Source organism: Gopherus evgoodei, chromosome 3, assembly GCF_007399415.2.
Source record: "Gopherus evgoodei ecotype Sinaloan lineage chromosome 3, rGopEvg1_v1.p, whole genome shotgun sequence".
Taxonomy (NCBI): Eukaryota; Metazoa; Chordata; order Testudines; family Testudinidae; genus Gopherus; species Gopherus evgoodei.
Genome location: NC_044324.1, coordinates 49,605,303 through 49,633,122, shown reverse-complemented (window position 1 = coordinate 49,633,122; position 27,820 = coordinate 49,605,303). Strand labels below are relative to the sequence as shown.

General features: G+C 40.2%; 1 protein-coding gene across 2 annotated transcripts in view; it reads right to left on the bottom strand.

The window, feature by feature from the left end:
• The window catches only part of ARHGEF10 (Rho guanine nucleotide exchange factor 10), a 188,373-nt gene that overhangs the window by 83,851 nt on the left and 76,702 nt on the right, over positions 1-27,820 (bottom strand). The window contains exons 7-15 of one of the 2 annotated variants that reach the window (XM_030555561.1): positions 27,685-27,741; positions 23,942-24,105; positions 17,667-17,783; positions 16,302-16,416; positions 9,770-9,882; positions 3,679-3,756; positions 3,276-3,455; positions 2,374-2,490; positions 716-808 (exon numbers count right to left, since the gene is read on the bottom strand). In XM_030555561.1, the coding sequence (XP_030411421.1) occupies positions 716-808; positions 2,374-2,490; positions 3,276-3,455; positions 3,679-3,756; positions 9,770-9,882; positions 16,302-16,416; positions 17,667-17,783; positions 23,942-24,105; positions 27,685-27,741 (1,034 nt within the window). The remainder of the gene's footprint in view (positions 1-715; positions 809-2,373; positions 2,491-3,275; positions 3,456-3,678; positions 3,757-9,769; positions 9,883-16,301; positions 16,417-17,666; positions 17,784-23,941; positions 24,106-27,684; positions 27,742-27,820) is intronic. The other variant, XM_030555560.1, reaches the window with a different exon arrangement.

Sequence of the window (27,820 nt, the reverse complement as noted above, 5' to 3'; positions counted from 1 at the left end):
ATATATGGCACAACTGTTTTTGCAGGGATACCTAAAGAAATATTTATTGACGTCCAAAGGTAAAGTACCAAGCTCTAGTAACATTTTCCCACTGTAGATCCTGACACTCAAACTAAGAGATTACTAGAACTGGATGAAATTTTTCAGACAAAAACTGCCAAAAAATAAAAATTTGGATTGGCCCAAACAGTTGGTGAATGTGTGCAATTTTGCCAAGTTGTTTTGGCTGAAGAAAAAACAAAAACAAAAGATTCCAAAAAAGCTAGAAAGTTTCATTCTGACATTTTCAAAACAAAACATTTTGAGTTTTTGATTTGAAATGACATTTTGTTTTGATTTTTAATCTCAATTTTATCTTAATTTCAGAAGGTAAAAAAACCCTCTCAAAAACAAACTGAAATGTTTCATTTTGGGTTGAAGATGATGTTTTATTTGACCCAAGGTAATTTTTTTTTAAACTTTTTTGGTTCGCTGAAAAATTTAAAAAAAAATTAGTTTTGAGCTGACGTTAAACAAAAAATCAGTTAACCTCACAGCTCTCATTATTACATACTTAATTTTTCACTTGTTTGATTCCAAGACTCAAAAACAGCTCCCATTGCAATATATTGCTACAGTATAACATAGGTCCCACAGACTCCCCCAAGAGAGTGAGTACTAAGAGAATGCAAAAGAAGCATTTATCAGCTAAGCCTCACTGGTAAATATTGTTTACCTGAAGCAGAAGAATGAACTGTGGAAAGCGTTGTATGGGTTTCATCATTAAACCATAGAGTGTAATTCGATCAGGGCTCAACTCCTGGCATTGCTGAAATGAGAAAGTCACTGAATTTGCTCATGTTAGTAGATTTCTATTATCATCTTTCATTAAATTAAAATGTTTGCCAGGATTTCTTTATATCAATAACTTTCTTTGTACCAGGAATACAGATAAGATTTCACAAATTCATTTAGAAGTATTAGTTAGGTCTCTCTGAAAAATCTTACCATTTAATTTGTCATAATGGCAAGTGAAAAGAAAAAACTTCCTCCTAAAGAACAAGGGAAGAGACAAATCCCAACAGTACAAAAGTAGCTGAAATGGGAAACTAAATTCTGTGCGAACTGAGCACATTTCTACTTGCCTAGACAATGGATTTAATCATGAGCTTAACTTTAAACATGCAAGTGTTTCCATTGACTTGTTCCATGTCTTAAATTTAACCACAAAAGTAACTGCTTTGTTGCATCATGGCCTTTTTTCTACTATGGCTGTTCTCTGTCATGGGATCTGGGGTAAAACCTACCAGCTGATGCAGTACTATCTATATTTATTCATCCGTTTTGGTATTTTAAAAGAGAAAATCTAGGGAAAACTCTCAATCTCAAAGCTATGTAAATACAAAGCGAAGTCCATAGTTATCTTTATATAACATTAAAGGACACCCAAGGAAAGGAGGAAAAAACAGATTTGTCATTTTGTTAGTTCTCTGCATGCTCAGGAGAACTTTGGAATCTTCTAGGGAGGTTCTTATTACAGCTGGTTGACAAACGGGTAAAATTTCATGATTTTTGAAGATTTTTCTCATTTTTTTCAATGCTAAAATATTCTGAACAGTGTGTATTTGGTCCAAAACCAGGGTGCGGTGGTGGGGGGAAGAATTATAAGAATGGCCAAACTGGGTCAGTATGGTCCAAAGGCCCATCTAGCCCAGTATCCTGTTTTCCAACAGCGGCCAATGCCAGGCGCCCCACAGGGAATGAACAGAACAGGTAATCATCAAGTGATCCATCTCCTGTTGCCCACTCCCAGCTTCTGGAAAGTATTTTATCAGCATTTCAAAATGCAAATAATGGTGCCCATCATTACAGTACTGACTTGCAACCACTCATGAGCCCCCTAGCTCTGGCCCTCTAAAATCCTCAGTTTTGCCTGACCAGAATTGAAGATTATGGTCCCAAATCTGCAGTCCTCACTCAGGCAAACATCCCACTGAAGTCAGACTGAGGAGACTGAGAGCTACTAGCTCTGTGTATTCTTTTACCATGCCCAGAAAGGTTCAGAGTGAGTTTTAATTTAAGACTTTTATATATAACGTAGCTAACACATAAACTTTGTCGAAAGATGAGGCCTCAGCTTGTGTCCTTAGCTAATGTTCATCTGACGTGAAAGAATCCCCACAGTCATTCTGAATGTCAATACAACTGAGGTGCATGGCAAAATACCCCTTGGAGCTAAAATCATGTCATCCTCCTGCTACACTAGAATTGTGCGTGAACTTTGTTCTCTTTAGATTTCACCAGAATCTACACACCATGGGGCCAAATTTTTCCCTAATTCATCTTGTGGTACATCATTTTCTTCAGCTTTCTTTCAAGCTTAAATGCACTCACCTTTAAAAAATCTAGAAAGGCAGGCTTTGTGGCACATGTTTTCTTGAGAATCCCGACTGCTGTACTGAAGTTATTTACATACTCACTGTATGCATCTAGAACCATGGATTTAGAAAACTGAAATGCAGACAAGACAAACCTCAGACAACAGGAAATCTCGCTGAAGACAGGCTCATTTTTATTTTTGACATCTAAATGCCTGGTGCTGTGAGGAGCTGAATGCTCCGCATAGGAGTTGCTAAATACCTTCAACTTCTGTTGAGCCCACAGATGGAACTAACAAGTTAACTCCTGATAAGCTACAACATGCAAATGTATTGAATGCAGAGTTAAAGTTGTAGGTTTGCACAATTTATGAATTGTAAAACGTATGGTTCTGGTAGCCACTTCAGCTCAACCACATTAAATACATGGGACCAGATTCTGGCAATACAAAGAGGAGGGACAACTGCCCAGAAAAGCTTCCTCTGATGTACCTGGATGCCTTAGAGCACTATGCATTGCTGCATTTACCTCTCCTACGCAAAGGAGGGGATGTCTAGGGGAAGTGGAGGCAAGAGGAGTGGAGCTAACATACACTGAACTCCAAATGGTGGAGTGGTCTCTAAGACCACTGCTTTAATCCAGAGTTTGGTTCACTCCCTTGTTGGGCTGAGGAGTGGGGTAGCTACTTTCCTGCATATCCACGCCCATCTTTTGTGGATTTAGGTGGCTAACATGAGGCACACACATTTGAAAATACTGGCCAAGGCTCTTTCACTTGCAGCCAATCAAACAGAAGACGTGTTGGTGTCAATGTAGTTGTCTTAATAGGTACACGTGCTATTACAGCAGACATCAGATCAACAATTTAAAAACAAAATAGACATTTTTCATGCCTCTTCTCACATGTATTTACTTACTGAAGCAACAAAGACATCTCCAATCATTTCCACAGAATCCCATTCAGAGACACGGCTGGCCAGTGCTATCTGAAACATTGAATGGCACTGAAGAATCTCCTTAATACGATAAAAGACCATTTTGAGTTTTCTTTCACTCAGTAGCTTTGGTTCCATTTCTGAGAGAGGCTTCTCATATTGCTGAATAAAGAAAACAGATTCATTCAAACAACCTAAAAAAAATTAAGAGTTTAACATCAAAAAGTAAAACCTAGGCCAAATCTTGCCTTATAGTCAAAAGAAAAACACGTTTGATCTGATGCCCCCCTAACATTATGCATACGATTCACAGTACAGTTCATGAATAATTCTTTGAGGATTTTGTTCCTTTCCAAATTGTAAAAGGCAAACAATATTTAGATACCTCCAGAATTCTTTTGAGAGCATCCACATAATTCTTTTCACTGTCAACCACAGAACCCAGAATATATCTTCTCACAACCTGTTGAAAGTGATAAAAGTTAAACTCTCAAACTTAAAGTAGTTGATATTCCCTTCATTTCTGGGACTTGTGGAAAATAATGATTATTACTGACAGAGATGTACAGACACTGTGGAGTTTGTTTAGTAAATTCTTCTTTTTTGTTTACTAGTCTGAAATAACTAACTTACAAGGAGAAAAAAAAACAGTTGGTCCAGTTGTCCCTATTTCTAAAATAGAAACAGAGTTAAGAGTATTAGGCAAAATCAAAGACTTGTATTAAACATTAACCATAATGTTCTTACATTGACAAATCAACCCTTGTATTATATGTCAAGCTAAAGTACTCCTGACATTGGAACTATAATAAAATAAACGTCATATCTCTTCAGAAATTCATGAAACTTACTATTACTCTAATTATGTTTTAATTTGTGCATGAAATACTGTAACAGCAGTAGTCATGTGTTTTCTTTTCTGACTGTCTCATTTTAAAGGTTCACTTTTAAAATATGGCCTCTTATTTCCCACCCACAATTTTTGGGGTACAATTAGCAGTGGACACAGATGGTGATAGAACCTTAGCTATTTGATACACAGATGCAACATACTTGGCCAGTTTTCAAAATCAGGCTTGAAGTGTCATGTTTTTGTTGTTTTACATCTTCGTAACATATTAACACTGATTTGAAGGAAAAAAAATCCAATGACAGATTCTGGAAGATAAGGACTTATAAACAATAATAGTGAAAAAGTATTGGCACAGGGTCAGTGTTTTGTTCCCATTACCTTGACTGTGTTACTTTACATGAGGAATAACATTCTTGTTTATTCTCATACAGTGTAACAGGATTATAATAGGTCCCATGATAGAAAGATAGATACACACACACACACACACACACACCCCTACCTCTACCCCACTATAATGCTGTCCTCAGGAGCCAAAAAAATCTTACCACGTTATAGGTGAAACTGCGTTATATCAAACTTGATTTGATCCACTGGAGTGTGCAGGCCCATCCACCCCCTCCCCCTCCCCAGAGCATTGCTTTATCGTGTTATATCCTAATTCATGTTATATCGGGTCACGTTATATCGAGGTAGAGGTGTATATTAATACATAGTCCTGCAATGAGTGTAGGGGACTGGACTAGATGACCTCTCGAGGTCCCTTCCAGTCCTGTGATTCCATGACCAGTTTCCATTGATTTTTTCTCCAAAACATGTTGGATTTTGTGGCTAACTCTGTAATAATTTACTGACATGTATCAGACCCAGCAGTACATAAAATATAATGCATAATATCAGTGCTTACATATCATTGCGATAGACATCTTATTAATGTCTAACACAGACAGATATCCAGGAGACACTAACAAAGGGTATGTTATACACTTGGTGTAATATTATAAGGGAGCTGATAGGTAAGGTCCCATGGGAATCAAGACTGAGGGGAAAAACAACTGAGGAGAATTGGCAGTTTTTCAAAGGGACACTATTAAGGGCCCAAAAGCAAGCTATTCCGATGGTCAGGAAAGATAGAAAATGTGGCAAAAGACCACCATGGCTTAACCACGAGATCTTGCGTGACCTACAAAATAAAAAGGCGTCATATAAAAAATGGAAACTAGGTCAGATTACAAAGGACAAATACAGGCAAATAACACAGGAATGCAGAGGCAAGATTAGAAAGGCAAAGGCACAAAATGAGCTCAAACTAGTTATGGGAATAAAGGGAAACAACAAGACTTTTTATCAATACATTAGAAGCAAGAGGAAGACCAAGGACAGGGTAGGCCCACTGCTCAGTGAGGAGGGGGAAACAGTAACGGGAGACTTGGAAATGGCAGAGATGCTTAATGACTTCTTTGTTTCGGTCTTCACTGAGAAGTCTGAAGGAATGTCTAATATAGTGAATGCTTACGGGAAGAGGGTAGGTTTAGAAGAGAAAATAAAAGAAGAGCAAGTAAAAAATCACTTAGAAAAGTTAGATGCCTGCAAGTCACCAAGGCCTGATGAAATGCATCCTAGAATACTCAAGGAGTTAATAGAGGAAGTATCTGAGCCTCTAGCTATTATCTTTGGGAAATCATGGGAGACGGGGGAGATTCCAGAAGACTGGAAAAGGGCAAATATAGTGCCCATCTATAAAAAGGGAAATAAAAACAACCCAGGAAACTACAGACCAGTTAGTTTAACTTCTGTGCCAGGGAAGATAATGGAGCAAGTAATTAAAGAAATCATCTGCAAACACTTGGAAGGTGGTAAGGTGATAGGGAATAGCCAGCATGGATTTGTAAAGAACAAATCGTGTCAAACTAATCTGATAGCATTCTTTGATAGGATAACGAGCCTTGTGGATAAGGGAGAAGCGGTGGACGTGGTATACCTAGACTTTAGTAAGGCATTTGATACAGTCTCGCATGATATTCTTATAGATAAACTAGGAAAGTACAATTTAGATGGGGCTACTATAAGGTGGGTGCATAACTGGCTGGGTAACCGTTCTCAGAGAGTAGTTATTAATGGCTCCCAATCCTGCTGGAAAGGTATAACAAGTGGGGTTCCGCAGGCGTCTGTTTTGGGACCGGCTCTGTTCAATATCTTCATCAACGATTTAGATGTTGGCATAGAAAGTACGCTTATTAAGTTTGCGGACGATACCAAACTGGGAGGGATTGCAACTGCTTTGGAGGACAGGGTCAAAATTCAAAATGATCTGGACAAATTGGAGAAATGGTCTGAGGTAAACAGGATGAAGTTCAATAAAGATAAATGCAAAGTGCTCCACTTAGGAAGGAACAATCAGTTTCACACATACAGAATGGGAAGAGACTGTCTAGGAAGGAGTATGGCAGAAAGAGATCTAGGGGTCATAGTGGACCACAAGCTTAATATGAGTCAACAGTGTGATACTGTTGCAAAAAAAGCAAACCTGATTCTGGGATGCATTAACAGGTGTGTTGTAAACAAGACACGAGAAGTCATTCTTCCGCTTTACTCTGTGCTGGTTAGGCCTCAACTGGAGTATTGTGTCCAGTTCTGGGCACCGCATTTCAAGAAAGATGTGGAGAAATTGGAGAGGGTCCAGAGAAGAGCAACAAGAATGATTAAAGGTTTTGAGAACATGACCTATGAAGGAAGGCTGAAACAATTGGGTTTGTTTAGTTTGGAAAAGAGAAGACTGAGAGGGGACATGATAGCAGTTTTCAGGGTGTCATCAGGAAGAGGGAGAAAACTTGTTCACCTTAGCCTCCAATGATAGAACAAGAAGCAATGGGCTTAAACTGCAGCAAGGGAGATTTAGGTTGGACATTAGGAAAAAGGTCCTAACTGTCAGGGTAGTTAAACACTGGAATAGATTGCCTAGGGAAGTTGTGGAATCTCCATCTCTGGAGATATTTAAAAGTAGGTTAGATAAATGTCTATTAGGGATGGTCTAGACAGTATTTGGTCCTGCCATGAGGGCAGGGGACTGGACTCGATGACCTCTCGAGGTCCCTTCCAGTCCTAGAGTCTATGAGTCTATAAGTCTGCTACACCCATGTTTTTGCTTCTATGGATGGTGGGAAAAATAATAAATTATAGTCCAGCATTTTTTATTCCTAAACGTATAAAACTTATAACAGAGATTATGCTTGCAGAACTAAAATGATTGATTCAATGATCCAACATTTCCAGGCTCACAGTATGACATAGTATATAAATAGGAATTCAAACAGGGCCTGGATTTAAACAAAAACTGTTATGCCACCTTGTGGTTGACAGCAGCATATTCATAAAGAAAAGTCTAAAAGCCCAAATTGTACAGTGTATACTTACTGTATTGCCAAGTGCACACACACTTCTTTATTTTTCATTCAATAAGAAACACCATGATACAAATGTGCATTTGTGTGGGAAGCGTATGGATTTTTATGCTCAATACGCAATATAATATTCTGATCCATAGCCATTAAAAACCAACAAACACACACCAGCCCTAGCTCCCCATCACTAAAAAACACTTCCAGTGTTTTTCCCAAAATATTTCTCTTTTTGATTAAGAGATTATTCACTCCCTTGAGGACATTACGTCCTCTCGTCATTTCAGGTCTGCACAGACTGGACCTAAAGTTCACTCATCGTGTCATTGTTGGATCATACTTTCTTCCAATACCTGTCTGTAGTAACCATAATCTCCAGGCACCAACAACTTTCCTCATCTTCTTGTCAGAAAGGGGAGAATGTCAGAAAGAGAACGGCTTCCTTTAAATTGGATGTCGTACTGCTCTATACCTTGTCAACCAGTGTGCAGTCCCTAGAATAGTGGGAGTTTTAATTCTCCTCCCCTCACAGAGGGGGGCCCAGTGTGAATGGATTCCCTGCTTGTCAGTTTTTCATCACTTCAGGTATCATATAGCTGTCTGCTTCTTTGTTCTTCAACTCATTCACCAAATGTTCTCTGTCAGCTCAGTCTGCATCCAGTATGAATTTCCTTTCCAGATTCATCCTGAGTGCTGCACCTTGAACTAACAAAAGGCTGGTCTTCAGCAATAAGTTGTGCACTACCTGGGAACAAACTGCGGGGGGGGGGGGGGGTCTCTTGAGCACTGAACCCAGATCCCAAGTACATAGAGATTGTCTTTGACACCTTCCCACTATATAGCAGAAACCCTCCTTTAGCTGCATCAGGTAAAAAAGGGTGAACAAATGTTACACTGTCATCCATTTACATCAAATATACTGAACCGATAATACTTAGTATTACATGTGGATATATAATATTTAGCATTACTCAGACAATAATGATTATAACCAGAAGACACTTTAAGATTCAGGGGGGTTGAGAGATATTTTCTACACTTTAAGGGAGAACCAGGAGCAATGGTAACATCTCTCAAGCCAATAGACATGTTTAAGGACATTGCTGTTTTTCATCCAAAGTTATGTCACATTCAACTTTCAGTTTTAATGTCAAAGTAAGATCATGGACATCATACTGCATCCCTGGCTAACCTTATGTCTAGTGCAACTGCATGCATGCCTACCAATTTCCAAGGAGCTACTTAAATTCACACCATCTCTATGTTCAACCTCCCAGTTTATCCTAAGATGTGGATATGGATCCAAGAGAAATGTGACTCAAAAGTGGAACTGTATAGAACTGAAGAGGGTAAGGAAGAAGGCAGGAGATCAGATTCCAGAAGCCTAAGAATAAAGAGAAGTCAATGTAAAAGAGACATTACTTCTTGCATTACTGAAGTTGTTTTCAATCTGGTACTTCACTGTTCATCTGAAGAATGAATATATTATTGGCCCATTAATTTTCTTACAGTATATTAGGCTTATCTTCTGTCACTACTTTCTAGATTGTGCTCTGCTTCAAGTGCCCCGTCACAGGAACTGAAACATCCAAAATGCTCTTCTCCTGAGAATGGGGTTCTGAAGAGGGTGGAGTATAATTATACTTAAAAATGCTTCTAGTGCCTCTAATGTTGAACAACTGCAACATTTTCTTCTAGAAATCCCAGAGGTGGTAATTCTGACCAATAAAAACACAGGACAGTTTCATTTTGCAAACATTATATACTCTGATTTAGTTTCAAGTAAACTTAAGTAATTATTAGATTTAAACTAATCCTCTTAAATACAAATTAGTAACTTCCCCTCTGGACGAAAGGGAGATTTTTCTTGTTAATTTGATTTCTGTTCTTCACTTACCTCAACCTAGACTGAAGTATAGAACAACAGACAGGCAATGGTAGCCAAGTAGAGGAAAAGGATGATCTTGTGGTTAAGGGCTAGAATCCAGTAAACTTTGGTTCTAGTCCAAGCTCTGCTACAGATTTCCTGTGTGATCTTGGATAACGGATTTAGGGCATGATTTTCTAAATCAGGTGAATAACCATGCAACTACAATGAATGCAGCACTGTCTATTTAATTTGCATGCACAATTACCCCCTTCAAATCAGATTTTTGTCCATGCAAATGCCCTATAAGACATTTACTGTGCATTTCCATAATATTTAAACACACACAAAGTACTACCTGTTGCTGTGATAATCCTTCAGGCATAGGAGTCATAATTGCTTCTGTATGCATACAGTCAACATCAATAAATAAATTCAGTTCCTCTTCTTCCATACAGGATGATTTATGATCTACATAGAATGAAATACAGCAGAAAGTCAATTTTTCCTCTATCTTTGGCGAGGAAAGCCAGAATCACATTGTCCATGCACAGTCATCATACTGGGGTATCCACAGTCTTGTCTACACCAAGCATGTTAATGAACTTTGCCATCATTACTCTAGCACTGGTGTAGTTCCTTCAGTGCCAGAAACAGTGGGAGCTATGCAGAGCATAACTGCTGATGTTTTCACCGTAATAGGGGTGCAGCAATGGTATAGCAAGGGTGGGAGAGTTCCAAAGCATCCTCAGTGCAGAGGCAGCCTCTGTGTCTTTTGCTTTACTTCCGTTTGTTCTTTCCTGCTCAGAATGAAGTATAGAACAGCAGAGGAGAACGCAGTCTTGCTCAAAGTGATGCATTTGTTGAACACACTTCCACAGGAGATTAGGTGATTCATAATCTGACGGTGTTTAAGAAATGCTGCAAAATCTCTCTCATAGACTCATAGACTCATAGGTCAGAAGGGACCAATATGATCATCTAGTCTGACCTCCTGCACAAGGCAGGCCACAGAACCCTACCCATCCACTTTTATACAACCCCTAATCCAGGACTGAGTTATTGAAATCCTCAAAACTGGTTTGAAGACCTCAAACTGCAGAGAATCCACCAGCAAGCGACCCATGCCCCACGCTGCAGAGGAAGGCGAAAAACCTCCAGGGCCCCTGCCAATCCGCCCTGGAGGAAAATTCCTTCCCGACCCCAAATATGGCGATCAGCTAAACCCTGAGCATGTGGGCAAGACTCACCAGCCAGCACCCAAGAAGGAATTCTCTGCAGTAACTCAGTTCCCATCCCATCCAACATCTCCCCGCAGACCACTGAGCAGACTTATCTGGTGATAATCCATGATCAATTGCCCAAATTAAACTATCCTATCATAACATCCCCGCCATATACTTATCAAGCTTAGTCTTGAAGCCAGATAAGTCTTTTGCCCCCACTACTTCCCTCAGAAGGCTGTTCCAAAACTTCACTCCCCTAATGGTTAGAAACCTTCGTCTAATTTCAAGTCTAAACTTCCTAATATCCAGTTTGTACCCATTCGTCCTCGTGCCTACATTAGAACTAAACTTAAATAATTCCTCTCCCTCCCTAACGTTAACGCCCCTGATATATTTATATAGAGCAAGCATATCCCCCCGCAGCCTTCTTTTGGCCAGGCTAAACAAGCCAAGCTCTTTGAGTCTCCTTTCATAAGGCAGGTTTTCCATTCCTCGGATCATCCTAGTAGCCCGTCTCTGGACCTGTTCCAGTTTGAATTCATCCTTCTTGAACATGGGACACCAGAACTGCACACAATATTCCAGATGGGGTCTCACCAGCGCCTTATATAACAGTACTAACACCTCCTTATCCCTGCTGGAAATACCTCGCCTAATGCATCCTAAAATCGCATTTGCTTTTTTAACAGCCGTATCACATTGGCGGCTCATAGTCATCCTGCTATCGACCAATACCCCAAGGTCCTTCTCCTCCTCCATTGCTTCCAACTGATGCGTCCCCAACGTATATCTAAAATTCTTATTATTAATCCCTAAGTGCATGACCTTGCACTTTTCACTATTGTATTTCATCCTATTACTCTTACTCCAGTTTACAAGGTGGTCCAGATCTTCCTGAATAGTATCCCTGTCCTTCTCCATGTTAGCAATACCCCCCAACTTTGTGTCATCCGCAAACTTTATTAGCACATTCCCGCTCTTTGTGCCAAGGTCAGTAATAAAAAGGTTAAATAAGATCGGTCCCAAAACCGATCCTTGAGGGACTCCACTAGTAACCTCCTTCCAGCCTGACAGTTCACCTTTCGATACGACCCGCTGGAGTCTACCCTTTAACCAGTTCCTTATCCACCTTACAACTTTCATATTCATCCCCATCTTTTCCAATTTAACTAACAGTTCCCCATGTGGAACCGTGTCAAACGCCTTACTGAAATCGAGGTAAATTAGATCTACCGCATTTCCTTTATCTAAGTAATCCGTCACCTTCTCAAAGAAGGAGATCAGATTGGTTTGGCACGATCTACCTTTAGTAAATCCATGTTGCAATTCGTCCCAATTACCCTTGACCTCTATGTCCTTGACTACTTTCTCCCTTAAAATTTTTTCCAAGAACTTACATACTACTAACATCAAGCTAACAGGCCTATAATTACCCAGATCACTTTTATTCCCTTTCTTAAAAATAGGGACTATGTTAGCAATCCTCCAGTCGTACGGCACAACCCCCGAGTTTATTGATTGCTTAAAAATTCTTGCTAACGGGCTCGCAATTTCACGCGCCAGTTCCTTTAATATCCTCCGATGGAGATTGTCCGGGCCCTCCGATTTTGTCCCATCAAGCTGTTCAAGTTTGTCTTCTACCTCAGTTGCGGTAATATCCACCTCCATATCCACATTCCCGTTAATCATCCCTCCATCATCGCTAAGCTCCTCACTAGTCTTATTAAAAACTGAGGCAAAGTACTTATTTAGATATTGGGCCATGCCTAGGTTGTCCTTTACCTCCATATCATCCTCAGTGTATAGCGGCCCCACTTCTTCTTTCTTTGTTTTCTTCTTATTTATGTGGCTGTAGAACCTTTTACTATTGGTTTTGATTCCCTTTGCAAGGTCCAGTTCAATGCGGCTTTTAGTCTTCCTCACTTTATCCCTACATGTTCTGACCTCACTAAGGTAGCTTCCCTTGCTAATCCCGCCTTTCTTCCACTCCCTGTAAGCTTTCTGCTTTCTTCTAATCCCCTCTCTGAGTTGCTTGCTCATCCAGCTTGGCCTACAACTCCTGCCCATGTTTTTTTTCCCCTTTCTTGGGATGCAGGCTTCCGACAATTTCTGCAGCTGCGACTTAAAGTAATTCCAGGCCTCCTCTGCATTTAAATCTGCAAGTTCCTCCATCCAATCCACTTCCCTAACTAATTTCCTTAACTCTTTAAAATTAGCCCTCGAGAAATCGAAAACCCTAATCCGAGATCTACATTTGTTTATTCTCCCATCTAGTTTGAACTGAATCAGCTCATGATCACTCGAACCAAGGTTATCCCCTACCACCATTTCTTCTACGAGGTCCTCACTGCTCACGAAAACCAAATCTAAAATGGCATCCCCTCTCATAGGTACTTCAACTACTTGATGAAGAAATCCATCCGCTATCACATCCAGAAAAATTTGACCCCTATTATTCTTGCAAGCACTTGTCCTCCAGTCTATATCCGGGAAGTTGAAGTCTCCCATAATCACACATTTCCCCTTTGTGTTTACTTCATTAAAGACATCAAAGAGGTCTCTAATCATATCCAAATCAGATCCCGGCGGTCTATAGCACACCCCAAGCACTATCTCAGGGGAAGCTCTAGTTGCTTTTTTACCCAGTGTGATTTTTGCCCAGACAGACTCTGTCTTATCCATTCCATCGCTTCTTATTTCATTACAGTTAATCTCATCACTGATGTACAAGGCTACTCCACCACCTTTGCCTTTCTTCCTGTCTTTTCTAAACAGCACATAGCCTTCAATACCTGTACTCCAGTCATGGCTACTATTCCACCAGGTCTCTGTTATCCCTATAATATCCGGTTTCACTTCCTGCACCAGTAGCTCCAGTTCCTCCATCTTGTTACCTAGGCTCCTCGCATTAGTGTACAGACATTTTAATTTTTGGCGTTTAGCGTCCATTACATTCTTTCCCCCGTCGTCCACAGACCTTCTACCACCAGCATCACCCGTTAATCTGGTTCCTACTCCACTATTCCTCCTTGGATCAATCCTTTGGTCCGCAAGGGTATCCCCTCTCACTTTGTTTACTTCCCTCTCCAGGTTATATTCTGGCGTGGAGATCTCCTGAACATCTCCCAACCATCTCCCCCAACTTCCTAGTTTAAAGCTCTCTTGATGAGGTCGGCGAGCCTCCATCCTAGAATTCTATTTCCTTCCTTACTTAGATGAAGTCCATCCTAAGCGAACAGTCGTCTGTCCGTAAACGCTTCCCAATGACCGTACATCCCAAAGCCCTCCTTGTAACACCAATGCCTGAGCCATCTGTTGATTGCCATAATCTTGTCACTCCTTCGTCGTCCTGCCCTAGGAACCGGCAGAATCCCACTGAAGATCACCTGAGCCTCGATTTCTTTGAGCGTCTTCCCCAGTCTGGCATAATCCTCCTTGATACAGTCCAGCGAGTAACTAGCCGTATCATTCGTTCCCACATGAAGGACAATCAACGGATTCTTTCCCGCTCCCGCTAGGATCCTATTCAGCCTCAGGTCCACATCCTGTATCTTAGCCCCTGGCAGACAGCACACCCTTCTGTTCTCCCGATCAGGTCTAGTTACAGGCCTGTCTATTCTTCTCAGTATAGAGTCTCCAATCACGTAGACTTGCCTTTTCCTGGCGACAGCATGATTCTCCGGTCTATCCCCCACACCAGCTTGCCGCAAGTCCTCTCGATTTGTATTTGCCCTTACAATCCTCCTAAGGCTCATACTTGGTGCCGCCTCCATTGACTCCTCCCCTCCTTCTGCAGGACTAGCTGCTCGTCTCTTTTTCCTTGCCCTCTCTCCTTCAGGAGCTTGCTGTGCTCCATCTTCATTTCCCAACTCAGCAAACCTGTTCTTGAGTTCTATTTCTCCATCGCTGGCCCGTCTTTTCCTCTGCCTGGTTCTCCTAGTCACATGCTTCCACCGTCCACTTTCCTCACCCAGCAGCCCCTCCTCAGAGTTCTTTGGTCCTGCTTCTATCCGCTCGTCTGAGCTTATCCCCTGCGCCTCATCATGTCTGTGTTCCATCATCTGCTCAAACCCCCTTCTAAACTCAGCCAGAGTTTCCACCTGCATCTCCAGTCCTCTTATCTTTTCTTCCAGCAGCTCTATCAGGCGGCACTTCATGCAGACAAAACTCCTCTCAGGAGCCCCCTCCAGGACCATGTCCATGCCACAGCTACTGCATCCTGTCATCCTCAGCATGTCTCTACCTGCTGCCTCTGCCTCCATCATGCCGTTCCACCTCTGTGCCTGGCAGTCCACGCCTCACGCCGTACCACAGGCCACCAACGAGCACTGGACCCCTGCCCCTTCCCTTGTCTGACTTCCTGGTTTCTCTGCCTCGGTCTCCCCTGTGACCTCCCCCTGGGAACTCCCACTGGCACTCCCCTGTTAGCAGCTCTGTTCGCTGGCTCCTGTGCCGCTGCAGCTGTCTGAGGAACTATGGACTAGGAAACTGGCTGAGAGCTCAGTCCAGCCAGAAATGTACATGCCCTTCTTCTGGGCTACATAGCCCCTAAATAACTAGATATGTTAGCTCCATGGCAGACTAAACAATGACTGGCTGACTTGATGGTGAAGGTCAAACTCCAAATCCACCTGTGCCACACTCATGAATGAGGATAAGTTTATGAGCAGGAAAGTTGTATAAAAACCCCTTCCATTCTCCAGTAATCAAACTCCTGTGTCCAGGAACCAGTTTGAGTCCAGCCCAGGGATACGCACTGTGTGTCAGTCCTTACAGTCTTATGGCTGAAATAATCCCCTTGCCAGGCATCTTGAGTGGCGAGATAGACTAGCTCTCTGCATTTATTCGGATGAGAAGAAACTTTGTACTCCCTGCCCCTTTCCCAGGCCAAAAACTATTGTGGTGCTCTGCTGCTGCTGGTTGGGAGGGCTGTGTATCTGTGTTACCATGGACAGGGGTTATTCAGATTAGCAGTGTCCTGGGAAAGCTCCTTCCTTTCCTATCAATTTCCATTTCTTGAAGGATGGTAGGTGGCAGCATTCAGCTTGCAGTCCTTAGACTCCTCTGACACAATGATCCTCCACACCATGGCATGGAGATACAACAGTTTCCCTTTACGCTTAGGACAGGAAATAGCAGTGGTAAGTATACAGTGTCACTTGGCAAATACTCATTGGTTAATAGTAATCACTGTGACTCCAGGGGCTAAACCAGGAAAGCGTACTTAGGATGCAGACTCTTTAGATTTCTTCAGCAGCTGGCTGATGTTCAAGGGGTTTATTTGACGGAAGACAATGGGGGACACATCTCCTGACATTTCCCATGGTCCCATTTGCCATACTGTATATGAGCTTTGGACTAGGCAGCATCTATAACACTGCTTATTGTAAAGAAACACACTTACATGGCGGTGCAAGGCTGACTGAAGCATAATATGGCTGACTCAGGTTTCTAATGAATTTCCAAGGTCCTCAAGGTTGTCTTCAAAATCTTAAAACTCCTGGAGATTCCACAACCACAGATCTATCAGAGCCCCTATTGTGACTGAGACATGCTTTATCAACGTAACTCTGCTCTGACGTGTCCAGTACACTGCTGGTGATAACTAACATGCTAAGACAATCACCTATACTTTATAGAGAAACTTAAATAATCCACACCTACCCTGGGTAATAAAGGATTTGGTTCTGATGAATGAACGACCTTTCTTCACAGCTGCTTTAGTCTTTTCGTAGCCATCTTTGGTACCTTCCCTAGCAGCCCTCATGAGCTTTTGCATCTGCAAGACAGCAAAAAACATATTCTACATGTTCAGTGAATAATAAGAGTAGAATTCAACATATTGTAGCATCAATCGTCTTAAAAGAAGTCACCTTTTGAAAGAACATTGTCAAGTAGTTTAGGCCCAAAATCTAACCTATGGTCAAATGACTATAATCTTATGAAAAAAACTACTGCGGGTGTTATGAATATATATGGGTATTTTAAAATATATTAATTGAGGTGGGACTTCAAATCTGAACATTGGTCTCTCCTGTCCTCTAATTTTTTTTTTATAACATCTACACCTGTTTTCTGAATCTGCTTTGGATGCAATACAAGATGGTGGAAATTTTACAAGAACCACTAGATTTCCACCATTCAAGTGTTCAGCTGGGCAGATATGTACTGAGAATAGATCACAAAATGTCACTGGCATGAAGCTGAAACCTAGTCCAAGTTCAACCTCAAATGCAAACTACTAACCCTATCCCAAACTGAAACTGATCTGAACACTGGTTCCATTTATAATTAATTACATTCTTAAATAAGAACTGTATTGCAAGGATGTTTAAATTGCAATCCATCAGGAGTCTACATTTTATTTTATTTTAGGCACATGTGAAAAAAGTGTTATAATTATTAGCCAGAGATGCAATTTTCCTAGTAAAGCTCCATTAAAAAAAAAACTGCTCTCTCTTTCCTGACTGCAGCCACAGCAAAAATGAATGCTACTCCCACAACTGTGCTGACACTGTCAATTATAAACAGGGCATAAACAAAAGTATCTTGCTGTGACAAGACACTTTCAGTAGATGAGCCAAAGTTGTTATTGAAAAACAACCTTCTTTATTTCAGCTCCATTCTGTACAAAGCATGAAGGTCCCCAGTTGTGCAATCTGATCCATGTGGGATGACCCCTATGCCCACATAGATCCCATGGACTTTAACAAGGCTCCACAAAGATGGAAGGGATCTGCACACATGGATCAGGTAGCAGGATCAGGGCCTCAATCATTAAGGAAAGACTATATTCTAGTTGATCTTGTAAAAGTATTACACCCAGACAGTAAACACTATAGAAATCCTTGACAATGTTCTTGTAAAACAAACTGTACAACATCCAGTACATTTAGTAATAATTTTCAATAAGTTACTGTTCCATTTTTGATATTCAGCTTGCTGTTTAACAAAGAAAAGATAACATTATCTGCATTCAAAGAACAATCATTTTAACACATAGCTTGTTACAAAAATTAACTACACTACCTTCAGCTCATGTTTTTGCTTTAGTTGCTGAATCTCTACTGCTCCCACAGTGTTTGCCATCAAATCTTTCATCTTTTTCTCATAGTGCTCCTTTAAACGGGTTAGGTCATGAGAAAGCTACAGTGTATAAAAAAATACAATCTTTTCAAAAAGGCTGTAGTGCAAACTTAACACTGAAGTACATGCAAAGTATCATGCATGCAGTTCTGTCTATCAGTGTCCTGTTAATAGAGAGAATGTAACCAATTAGGGGAGCTGGATTTTTTGTTTATGTGTTATACACATTTCTGCACTTACTGAGTATGTCTACACAGAGATAAAAACTCATGGCTGGCCTGGGTCAGCTGACTCGGACTCGTAGGTCTCAGGCTCTGTGGCTGAAAAATTCCTGTATAGACATTCGGGCTCAGGGTGGAGCCCAAGCTCGGTGACCCTGACCTGGGCCAGCCACAGCCATTCCATGGGTCTTTTATCCCCATGTAGAGTACCCACTGAGGCTTAGACTGAGGCCTTCACAATCCACTGGCAAGTGCTTTACATGATGAAGGAAGAGGAAGCTTCCATCGATCCAAAAGAATAGCAGTTGTGCTAAGCTCATCTAAATTTAAAGTTATACTGTGCATCTCTTGCTATTATAATATATTAACATTAACCTAGAACACCACTCCATTGTGCTAAGTATGAATTCTAGCGTCTATATTTGTGAAGATCCTCAAGAATGGTGAATTGAAAGAAAAATTGTCAAAATAGGCCAAAGTATCTGCAGAACTTCTGAATATTTTTGAAATTGGAGTTAATGGCACTGGTGAGTTGGGTAAGCATAGTCCAGTAGGGAAAGATGTATAATCTACTAGTTAGAGCACAGGAGTGGGAATCAGGAATTCTGTGACCTATTCATAGCTTTATTCCAGAAGCACTGCAGGCCTTAGGCAAGTCATATAATCATTCTGTGCATGAATTTGTATTAAAGGGACAATACCTGCCAAGGGCTGTTGTATGACTTATTAATCAATGTTTGTGAAGCACTCTGAGAACCTCAGGTGAAAGTACAAAGAAAAATATTCACTGAAAAAAATCCAGTATAAAACTTCCCATTTTGACATCAGTAGCATTGTTTGACAACAAATTGAGGTAATATGAGACGAGACGTCCACCAAGTTGAAAATAAAGGGCCAAATTCTGCTCTCAGCTACTCCCTTATAGGTCAAGATATAATTAACACCGTTGGTACCACTCTTGCCTTACACCCATGTAAATGAGACCAGAATTTGATCGACATACAAGAGGGCATTTCATTTTGCAAATATGCCGCCCTCACCAAAAAAAAAAAGAACAAGGTTAAAAGTGTGTTTCACTGGAGCCCCACCAATACAGGTAACAAGAGTGAAGAAACAAAATATCCTGCCACTTTAGGCACACTATGTGCACAGCATTTCTCAACTGCTGCCTAATGTATTCAGAATGAGAATCAGATCTTTCTTCAGTCAGGTCCAGAATTACCCCAACAAGCATCAGGTACGTAGCTTAAGCTTATTTCAGCCAGGGGGGAAAACAACAGTGCTTAACTAGTCTCTTTTAATCAGATACAGTTCTTCAGTCATTTCTCCTCCCCACCCGAGTTCCTGATCCTGATTCTGCATGGATGGGATATAGGGCAATGGATGGAGCACTGACATGAAGAGCAGTGAGTTAAGAAATCTGTGAAATCAAAATGTGGAGCCTGTGGAATTCTGTTCTATTCTATTCCATATAGGGTCTTATATCAAATCTGTATAACAACATTTTATCTGTTTAGTCTTCTCTCCACAGTGAATTTTTTCTCCCTAACTTTGTACCCAATTGAACATTTTGTGTTTGAAATTGCTACATTATTGGGTTTGCAATCCTTGTAAAAGGAAATGCAAGAAAACGAGCAATGTAATGGCAGAGAGAAAATGTAACTATTTAAATATAAGGCAAAAAACCTGGAGATAGAGTAGGAAGAAAGACCAAAAACAACCAACCAACCAACCAGAGGACAGGAGAGATATAACTTGTAATTCAAATACAGATTCAGAGTATAGGCTACCTCTCAGCCCTCAATACCTTCCCCATCTTTGTGTTCCTCTGCAAATCTGCTGCAACAGCTAGATCTGCAATACCTAGTCTTGACCACCTTGGCACAGGGGGCTGGAGCATCATGCACCCTAACAAATCTCAGTTCTGAAATGATTAGAGGATCACTAGCAGCTGGTAGAAACTAGAGCAGCCTGAGTTTAATGTACTCTAGGCACTGAACCAGTCCAGGGCTGCCTCCAGGAGCAATGGAGAACAAAAGGTACTAGACCAGAAAATCAGGCACTATACAGCTTGTATACAGACGATCCACCTTCCCAAGGGAGACTTTGAGTCTTTCTATCCCTCAATACATAGCATAGGCTTCCCTTCAGCTACAATAATCATTTTTTCAAAGTTGAATCACAGCTGAGCAATAAAATAAAGAGTTAAAATCAAAGGGGGCTGAGAAATGTTTGCAAACTGACTAGTTTTGTGAATTCTGCGAACCCATTCATGCGGATTGAACAGCCTCAAAAATCCATGACGGTCACCCAATTCTACTCTTCACACTACTTCTCACACTCATTTGCCACTTACACTATGTCAGCAGCTGCAGAAATGGAAAAGGTCATGAACAGCTCACGGGAAACAAACAACCCACTTTCATAGCCTATGTGCAGATTTGTTTCCCTTTACATTTTCACCAATTTTTTCCTTTTATGTTTTGCCTTCAATCCTCATTCTCTTACTGGTTCAGAGCCACTCTTCCCTCTAAGCTGTTCATGTCTGCACGCACACACACATCCTAAACCCCAAACACACAGCGAAACACCGCATGAACAAAAAATGAAATACTATGTCAGAGCTAGGCTGAAATATCATTTATGGGCAACTTTTGACATTGTTCACCTGCCATCTATCAACACAGCCAGATTCTATTAGCTGGCAAGGTGGAGAAAGGGAAAGGAAGGCAATGAATCGTTCATATCCCTCCCCACCAGCATTTCGAATGTGGAACGTTGATCACATCGGGACCCACACATCTCCTTATAGTCTGTTCACTTGGCTGTGTACAAACTCAAGTACGTGTGAATAAGTCAAAATGCCTGGCCGTAGTTGCTATGGAACTGCAAAGATTTCCCAAAAATTAACAAAGGTAAGTGTTGTTTTTGTGACTGAAATCTTTCAAAGGCATTGGACTTCATACATTTATTCGTGATGTTTTACCATTTTCCCATGTTTTTTTGCCACTTTTTTTTTGCTATGCACAAACTTCCAGTATTCTGATCTGAATCATCTCCCGTTTGCCCTTTTGTCGAGTCACGCTGTTCAGAGCACTGAAATAGTAGCCATACAATAAAAGTATTAATTTTAAATAAACCAATCTGGTAAAAAACAGTCCCAAAATGTCACTGTCTAGAGGTCTAAAGCATAAAAGAACAGCGACTTCATTTAAATCTGGATGGTTGGATGAGACTACAGAGATGGTTACATCAAAGTCACATCGTGTAATACTTGTTAAACTTCATGAAATATTCACATATGAGGACGACAATGGAGTGATTTGTGTATATTGTCAAGATGTCACAGCTTTGGGAGAATTTTCAACAGGAAGAATGTGGAACGATGTATGGAAGTTGGATTTCTTAAAGCATCATCTGTCAAGTAAGTCTCATATAGATGGTGTAACAAGACATAGAAACAAAAACCCTTCCTTACAGAGTGGATTGCTTAGCATGATGCTTGAAAGTCCAGATGAAAAGTAGAGGAGGCAAATTCATCTTGAATGCAAGCGCTCAAGCCCAGAAGAAATCGAGGTATTTTTTGACAGTGTGTTGTTGGCTATTAAAATGAACAGCTCAATGCCTTCTGTTCAGGATACTAATGACCATATAGAACAGTATGTGCGCATACCAGTGAGCTGGAGAAGTAAAAATTATGCTTTTAAAATTTTTTGAAATTAACTGCATTGTCCAAAATGACCTCATGCATGAAATAGCATCAGCAATCTTTCATACTCTACTTGTTGATGAAAGCACTGATATATCCATTAACAGATACTTGATACTCTACTTTGAATATAGATCCATAAATTCTGCGGACCATAAAACTTTGTTTGGTGGATTACTACAATTGCACAAATGTGATGCTATTTTAGATGGCTGTTAGTCTATAAGATGCCACAGGACTCTGTCACTTTTTACAGATCCATACTAACATGGCTATCCCTCTGATACTGTTTCAATAGTGTCTGCAATCAAAGAGTTTTATAAAAAATACCAACTTGATCTAATTAAAATGGTGATGTTCACATCTGATGGTGCCTCCCTGATGTTGGACAAACTCAATGGCGTGGTGGCTCAGCTGATATATTCTACACTTAGTCCAGCAACATTGCATCACACACTGGGAAGACTTGGGGATTTCTGATGCATGGAAAGAGGTCAAGCTGATAAGAGACATCAAAACCTTAATGAGAACTGTCTACATGGTGTTCCATCAGTCATCCAGGAGAAAATGCAAATTTCAGGAAATAGTAGATGCTTCTGAATGTGAGTCAGTGGCTTTAAGGCAATGAAGTGTGCTGCTTATCTAGGCACTTTGCACTTTGAGCAATTATTTGCAACAATAATCCTCTTCTGGAACATTTTGAGCAAGACAAAGATACTGATCTAATTTCTAAATACTGCAACAAAAAGCTGAATATGATGGAATACCGAATAACATTAGAAGTTTTGAATGATGTTTTGTCAGAGCTGGCTTCACTATCTACGCTGCTCCAGAAACGGGGTCTTACACCTCTTGAAGCATTTCACCTAGTCCCAGGTAAACTGAACAAGATCAGAAGACAGTACTTTGGAGATTCAGTCTTATGGAGTGACAAAGTTAAGACTCTCTTAGATATGAGCTCTCAAGAAAATAATAAAATTGATACCAGTCCCATAATAACTTTCATAAACATCATGTGTGCACATTTGGCAGACAGGTTTCCAGAGGATGAAGTCTTGGAGTGGTCCGCTTTTGATTGTGCAGCAATATTTAAGTGTGACTTCAATTTTGGAATTCATCAGGTCAAATCCTTATGTTCAATATACAAAGACTTTCTTGCTGAGCAGACTGTTATAGTCAGTCAGTACAATGACTTCAAGTTTGCAATAGCTGAAAGAATCAAAAGCCAATTGGTTTTAAGTTTCCCGGAGATAGTGACATTTGCTCATCAGAACGAAAAGTTTCAGTATCTTGCAAAGTTGATGGATATTGGAGGAACATTCCTAGCATCAACTGCAGACTGTGAGCATTGCATTAGTTTAATGACCACTCTAAAAAACAAACGGAATCGTTTACAAGTAGATCATTTGGACATGCTGATGTGTATTAAGAGTTACCAGCTGGATGGAGGACTGAAAGATCTGGACAGAGTTTATATTGAATGGGCAAATGAAAAAGATTGCAGGGAAAAACAGTAAGGTTAGTTTAGCAATCTTTGACATTTTGACCAATAAAGAATATAAAATGCACCCCCCATTTGTAATTACACATCTTCTTCCTGGCTGATAATCATTTATTGATATTTTTTAGGAAAATTTTAAATTTAAAACACGAACTCTTGTTTTTCATTTTTTACTTATGATGTCTCTATCTGAAAACCCTTATAAATTGACATAATGGCATACTTATTACATTGTCTTTCCTATATGTTTATCAAAATCTTTTCAGACATGTATATAGAATGAAAGAGGACACCAACGGGCAGAAGCCTATGGACTGATAATGATCATGATTAATATGTGCTTGATATATGCTTGTGATTGTCTATTAAAAAAGATCATAAAGCATAATGCTTAAAACCAACTTCTGTTTCATGAAGAATGGTTAAATTTCCTTTTTCTAAGTATTTAAAAATGACATTTATAAAATAACATGGTGTAAAACTATTATCATCACAAACTGCAACTTAAAACTTTTTACATGTATAAACATTTTACCCACTTGGTGCATTTGCCTCATGGCGCACAAATCTGAACTCTGCTTCAAAAATTTGCACAGAAGAAATTTTTTGTGCACATGGCCTTTCAAAAATTAGATGGAACATTATTCAGAGCTCATTTGTAAAGATGCTCTTTGTCCTTGAAAGCTGGGTTCATGAGAGGGTATGGGGACAACTGGACAAGGTAAATGTTGAGCAATCAGGGTAATTAGAAAAAACTAATAAGGAAAGACTGCTGTGGGTTACATACCTGTCTTTTGTGGTTGCCTCGCAAAAAGGAGCTGGGAAATCCGTCTTTGCACTCTGAGTCACTTTGCTCTTCATAGCTTTCAAACTCACTTGAACTCCATCCATATTCTAGGGAGCTGTTTCCACCATCATCTCCGTTTTCAACATCATCATAAATCATTTCCTCTGCATGTGTTAATACCAAAACACAAAAGAAAATACAATATTTTACTTAAGCATCAAAGAAGTGTTTTAATTCCAAAGTGCCTGTTTCCTATCGGCTACAGCATGGATTGGCAACCCTCGGCCTATGGTCCACCAGGGTAAGCACCCTGGCGGGCCAGGCCGTTTGTTTACCTGCTGCTTCCACAGGTTTAGCCGATCACAACTCCCACTGGCCGCAGTTCACCATCCCAGGTCAATGGGGGCTGCGGGAAGCAGCAGCCAGCATATCCCTCAGACCGCACCACTTCCTGCAGCTCCCATTGGCCTGGAATGACAAACTGCGGCCCATGGGAGCTGCGATTGGCTGAACCTTCAGACGCGGCAGGTAAACAAACCGGCCCGGCCCACCAGGGTGCTTACCCTGGCAGGCCGCGTGCCAAAGGTTGCCGATCCCTGGGCTATAGTCTGCCCTTTGCAACACTGCATAGATAGCAGTAGGAAGCCTTTTCTCAGCGTTCAAGCTTCCAGGCAGATATCAATCTGGTGCACCACAGTAGCATGTATGGCTAATGCTCTGGTGCCCACACCACGCTTCCTAGGGAGGGTGGCCTCTTCAAGGAGGGATGTCCAATATATGTGTTCATCTTTATTGTGCTGGTTTGCTGGTGCTAAGGCAGGATTTGCCTCTATATGTTTTTATTTTATATACAGTAGATCTTTGAACAAATGCTGCTCATTGTGCACGCAAGTTCAATGGGATGTCAACATAATTACTACCATGCATATGGTGAGCAGGAATTGACCCTCTCTATGTAAATTCCCCTTGATGTATCTTGCTACCACATATACTACCTCACTTTAGGAACCTTTTCATGATCAATACACACAACAGATGATGTATTCTGGTTAGGAAAAAATTAAAAAGTTATCACTTTAAGTAGAATGGATTAGACCTAAGTATAGCAAGAACTATGCTTCACAACCCACTTTCATCCTCCCAACTACATTCATAATCAGCAGTCATGAATGCATCACCTCAAATTATCAAGGAGCATTACCTTATGTATAAACTAGATTAAGAGCTCAAAACATTAAGCTTTTTCCGATCACTAACCAAGTGGCTTCATATCAGCAGCCACTCCAAGTGCTATCAGCTAAAAATTAATGAAAAACAGTTTGCACAATTACCAATTGAATCGGTTATTAAAAATGACTTTATTGTTTGGGGAAACACTTTTAATTGCTTTATTAACATCTGTCTCCTACTTTCCATCTTTACTGTGACTGATGTTTTAGCTGGCACAAGCATCACCCATTGATTCTAAATGAAATGGAAAGATTTTACTGCCAAATAATCATGAGAAAGCAGGTATTTGCTTTCATAAGTATAAATGGCATTATTTGTACCATTACAATTAAGGTAGGTAGGCACTTGTATTATAAACTTCTACTTTCTGGGAGATCATAATTACAAACTGTTCTGCAATAAAACTCAGCATACCTGACCAGCACTTTGTAGATAATGTTTGATTTATGCAACAGTGTACAAAAAAATAGACAAGATGTAGGTTATATGTAAATGACAAAATGTTTCAGAGGAAAAAAATTTGACTTTATTTTTGCACATTTGAATGGCCCAATACTTACTAAATTCAAAAACTAAAATTTGATAAGTAATAGTTTTGTAATATTAATTAATATTACTTAAAGCATTTGGTATTAACAAAAAGTGAACTCCTGGAAATGCTGAAACTCAGCTTTTGAATCTAGCTGAGTTTTTTCCATAAATATAGTCTGTTCTTAAAAAACACACTTCCTGCATGGCACCGTCCAATGGCATTCCAGCAAAACAGAGAATTTAACAAAAAAAATCATTGTACTGACAGCGAACTCTAAAATTTGTGGATCATATATAGTTAAATAGCTCTGATTTGGGGTCCAGTCCTGTAAACAATCTGCCTGTAAACAATAAAACTCCCACTGACTCCAAGGGGAGATTTGCACAATACAGCACTTATGAGAAGGAGTCATTGGCCCCAGTTCCGCAATGACAGCAGTGTGGGTAGATCCTGCCCCCAAGCTAAACTCCAGTGAATTCAATGGATCTGCCTGAATTGCAGAATGGGAGCCTCATATTTGGGAAATTCATAAGACAGGGACAGTGTCTTCCTGTTAAAACACATACAGATTGCGGATTATAAAGGTACAAACATTACTACAAACAGCACACATTCTAAATTCCTAATACTATTCATCATTAAACATGGTGTGATTACTTTAAAAATTCCTTATAAATTCAAGAAATTAATTCATCCAATAGGATAAATATGCATTCCCAACCTGTTCTCAGTTTAAAAAACAAACAAATCCTTAGATGTTAATTGCAAAATTATCAGTTCAGATGGTCACAAAAACCAGTTTTTCCCCCCTTGGAAAGTTTAGACTTTTCAGTTAAAAATAGAAAGCTGAAAATGTTCAGCTGAAAACTTTTGATTCAAAACCAAAGATTTTGATTCGGATTTGATTGTAGTTCAGGTTCCTCATGCCTCATTCTTTTCTATGGGTTGGGCTTGGAGACTGAACTACATCTTGGTCTCCCTCTCTTGTGGAGCCACCATGGTGCATCATGGGAATCCCTGATCTTGGTGTATGATGGGAGATGTAGTTCAAATGGAGACTTCCCAGTAAGGAAGGTACTTGAGAAAGGTGTGACTTTGAAGATCACATTATCTAATATCTTGAAACAACACTGCACCCAACATTCCATTACTCACAGTTTTCAAGGTGAAAACCAATGGTGCCAGGATTTCAAAGTCTACTCTTGTCCCTCCATCAAGTAAAGGAGTTAGGTTAGTTTGGAGTTAGAATAAAACTTTTCTACAGAGGTATACATAGGTGGGTTGCAGCCCCTTTGAATTTCTTCTTTGACTGATTGATGTACAGTAAGCTATAGTAGTAGAGTAGTGGACTGCTAGGTGCAAGGAGCTCATTGGCATGAGTTCTCTTCCTGATTTGTTACGTTACAGTTGGTCAAAGAACAGATTTTGTTTGAGACTTGGCTGCTGGCTAACTTTACCCTTGAGTGGATTGACATGCTAGGCAGTCAGCAGCTGGAGCTTTAGACATCAGAAAGCTCCACTACATTTAGATATCAGGTGCTATTCTACTTCACCCAAGAAGATCCCCAAGTCTTGTGGTTTTGAAAACACTCTTTTAGGCCAGTTCTCTCTATAATTCTAGATTTTTTTTTAACAACAATACCCAAAGGGCGAGACTGTGACTGTGGCAGAGGTCTGAATGTTCAAAATGGTCCCTTCTGGCTTTGGAATCTATGAATCAGGCCTTTGAACAACATAACAGAAGAGGCTTTTGGAGGCAAATTTTGACAGGAGTAGTTCTTAATTTGGAACTTCGTAGGACTTGATGATTTGTGACACAATGTTAATGGCATTTACATGCAGTTTTGGGTATGAAACTTATACCTATATGTCTGTCTGATACAAATTCCCCTGGATCATATTATAGTTTTACGTGTGCATTAAAATAAAACCTGTGATTGTATTAAATCATCATCATCAAAGCTACCACACAAACTCAAACCTGGTTCAGTGTCTGAATCTTCTTTTGGCACATCGTCATAAATTACTTCATCTGGGTCTAATAACAAAAAGGAAAAACAGTGGGGAAAAGCTTTTTAGATTTGACTCAGACCAACAAAGACTTTGGGTGTTATTAG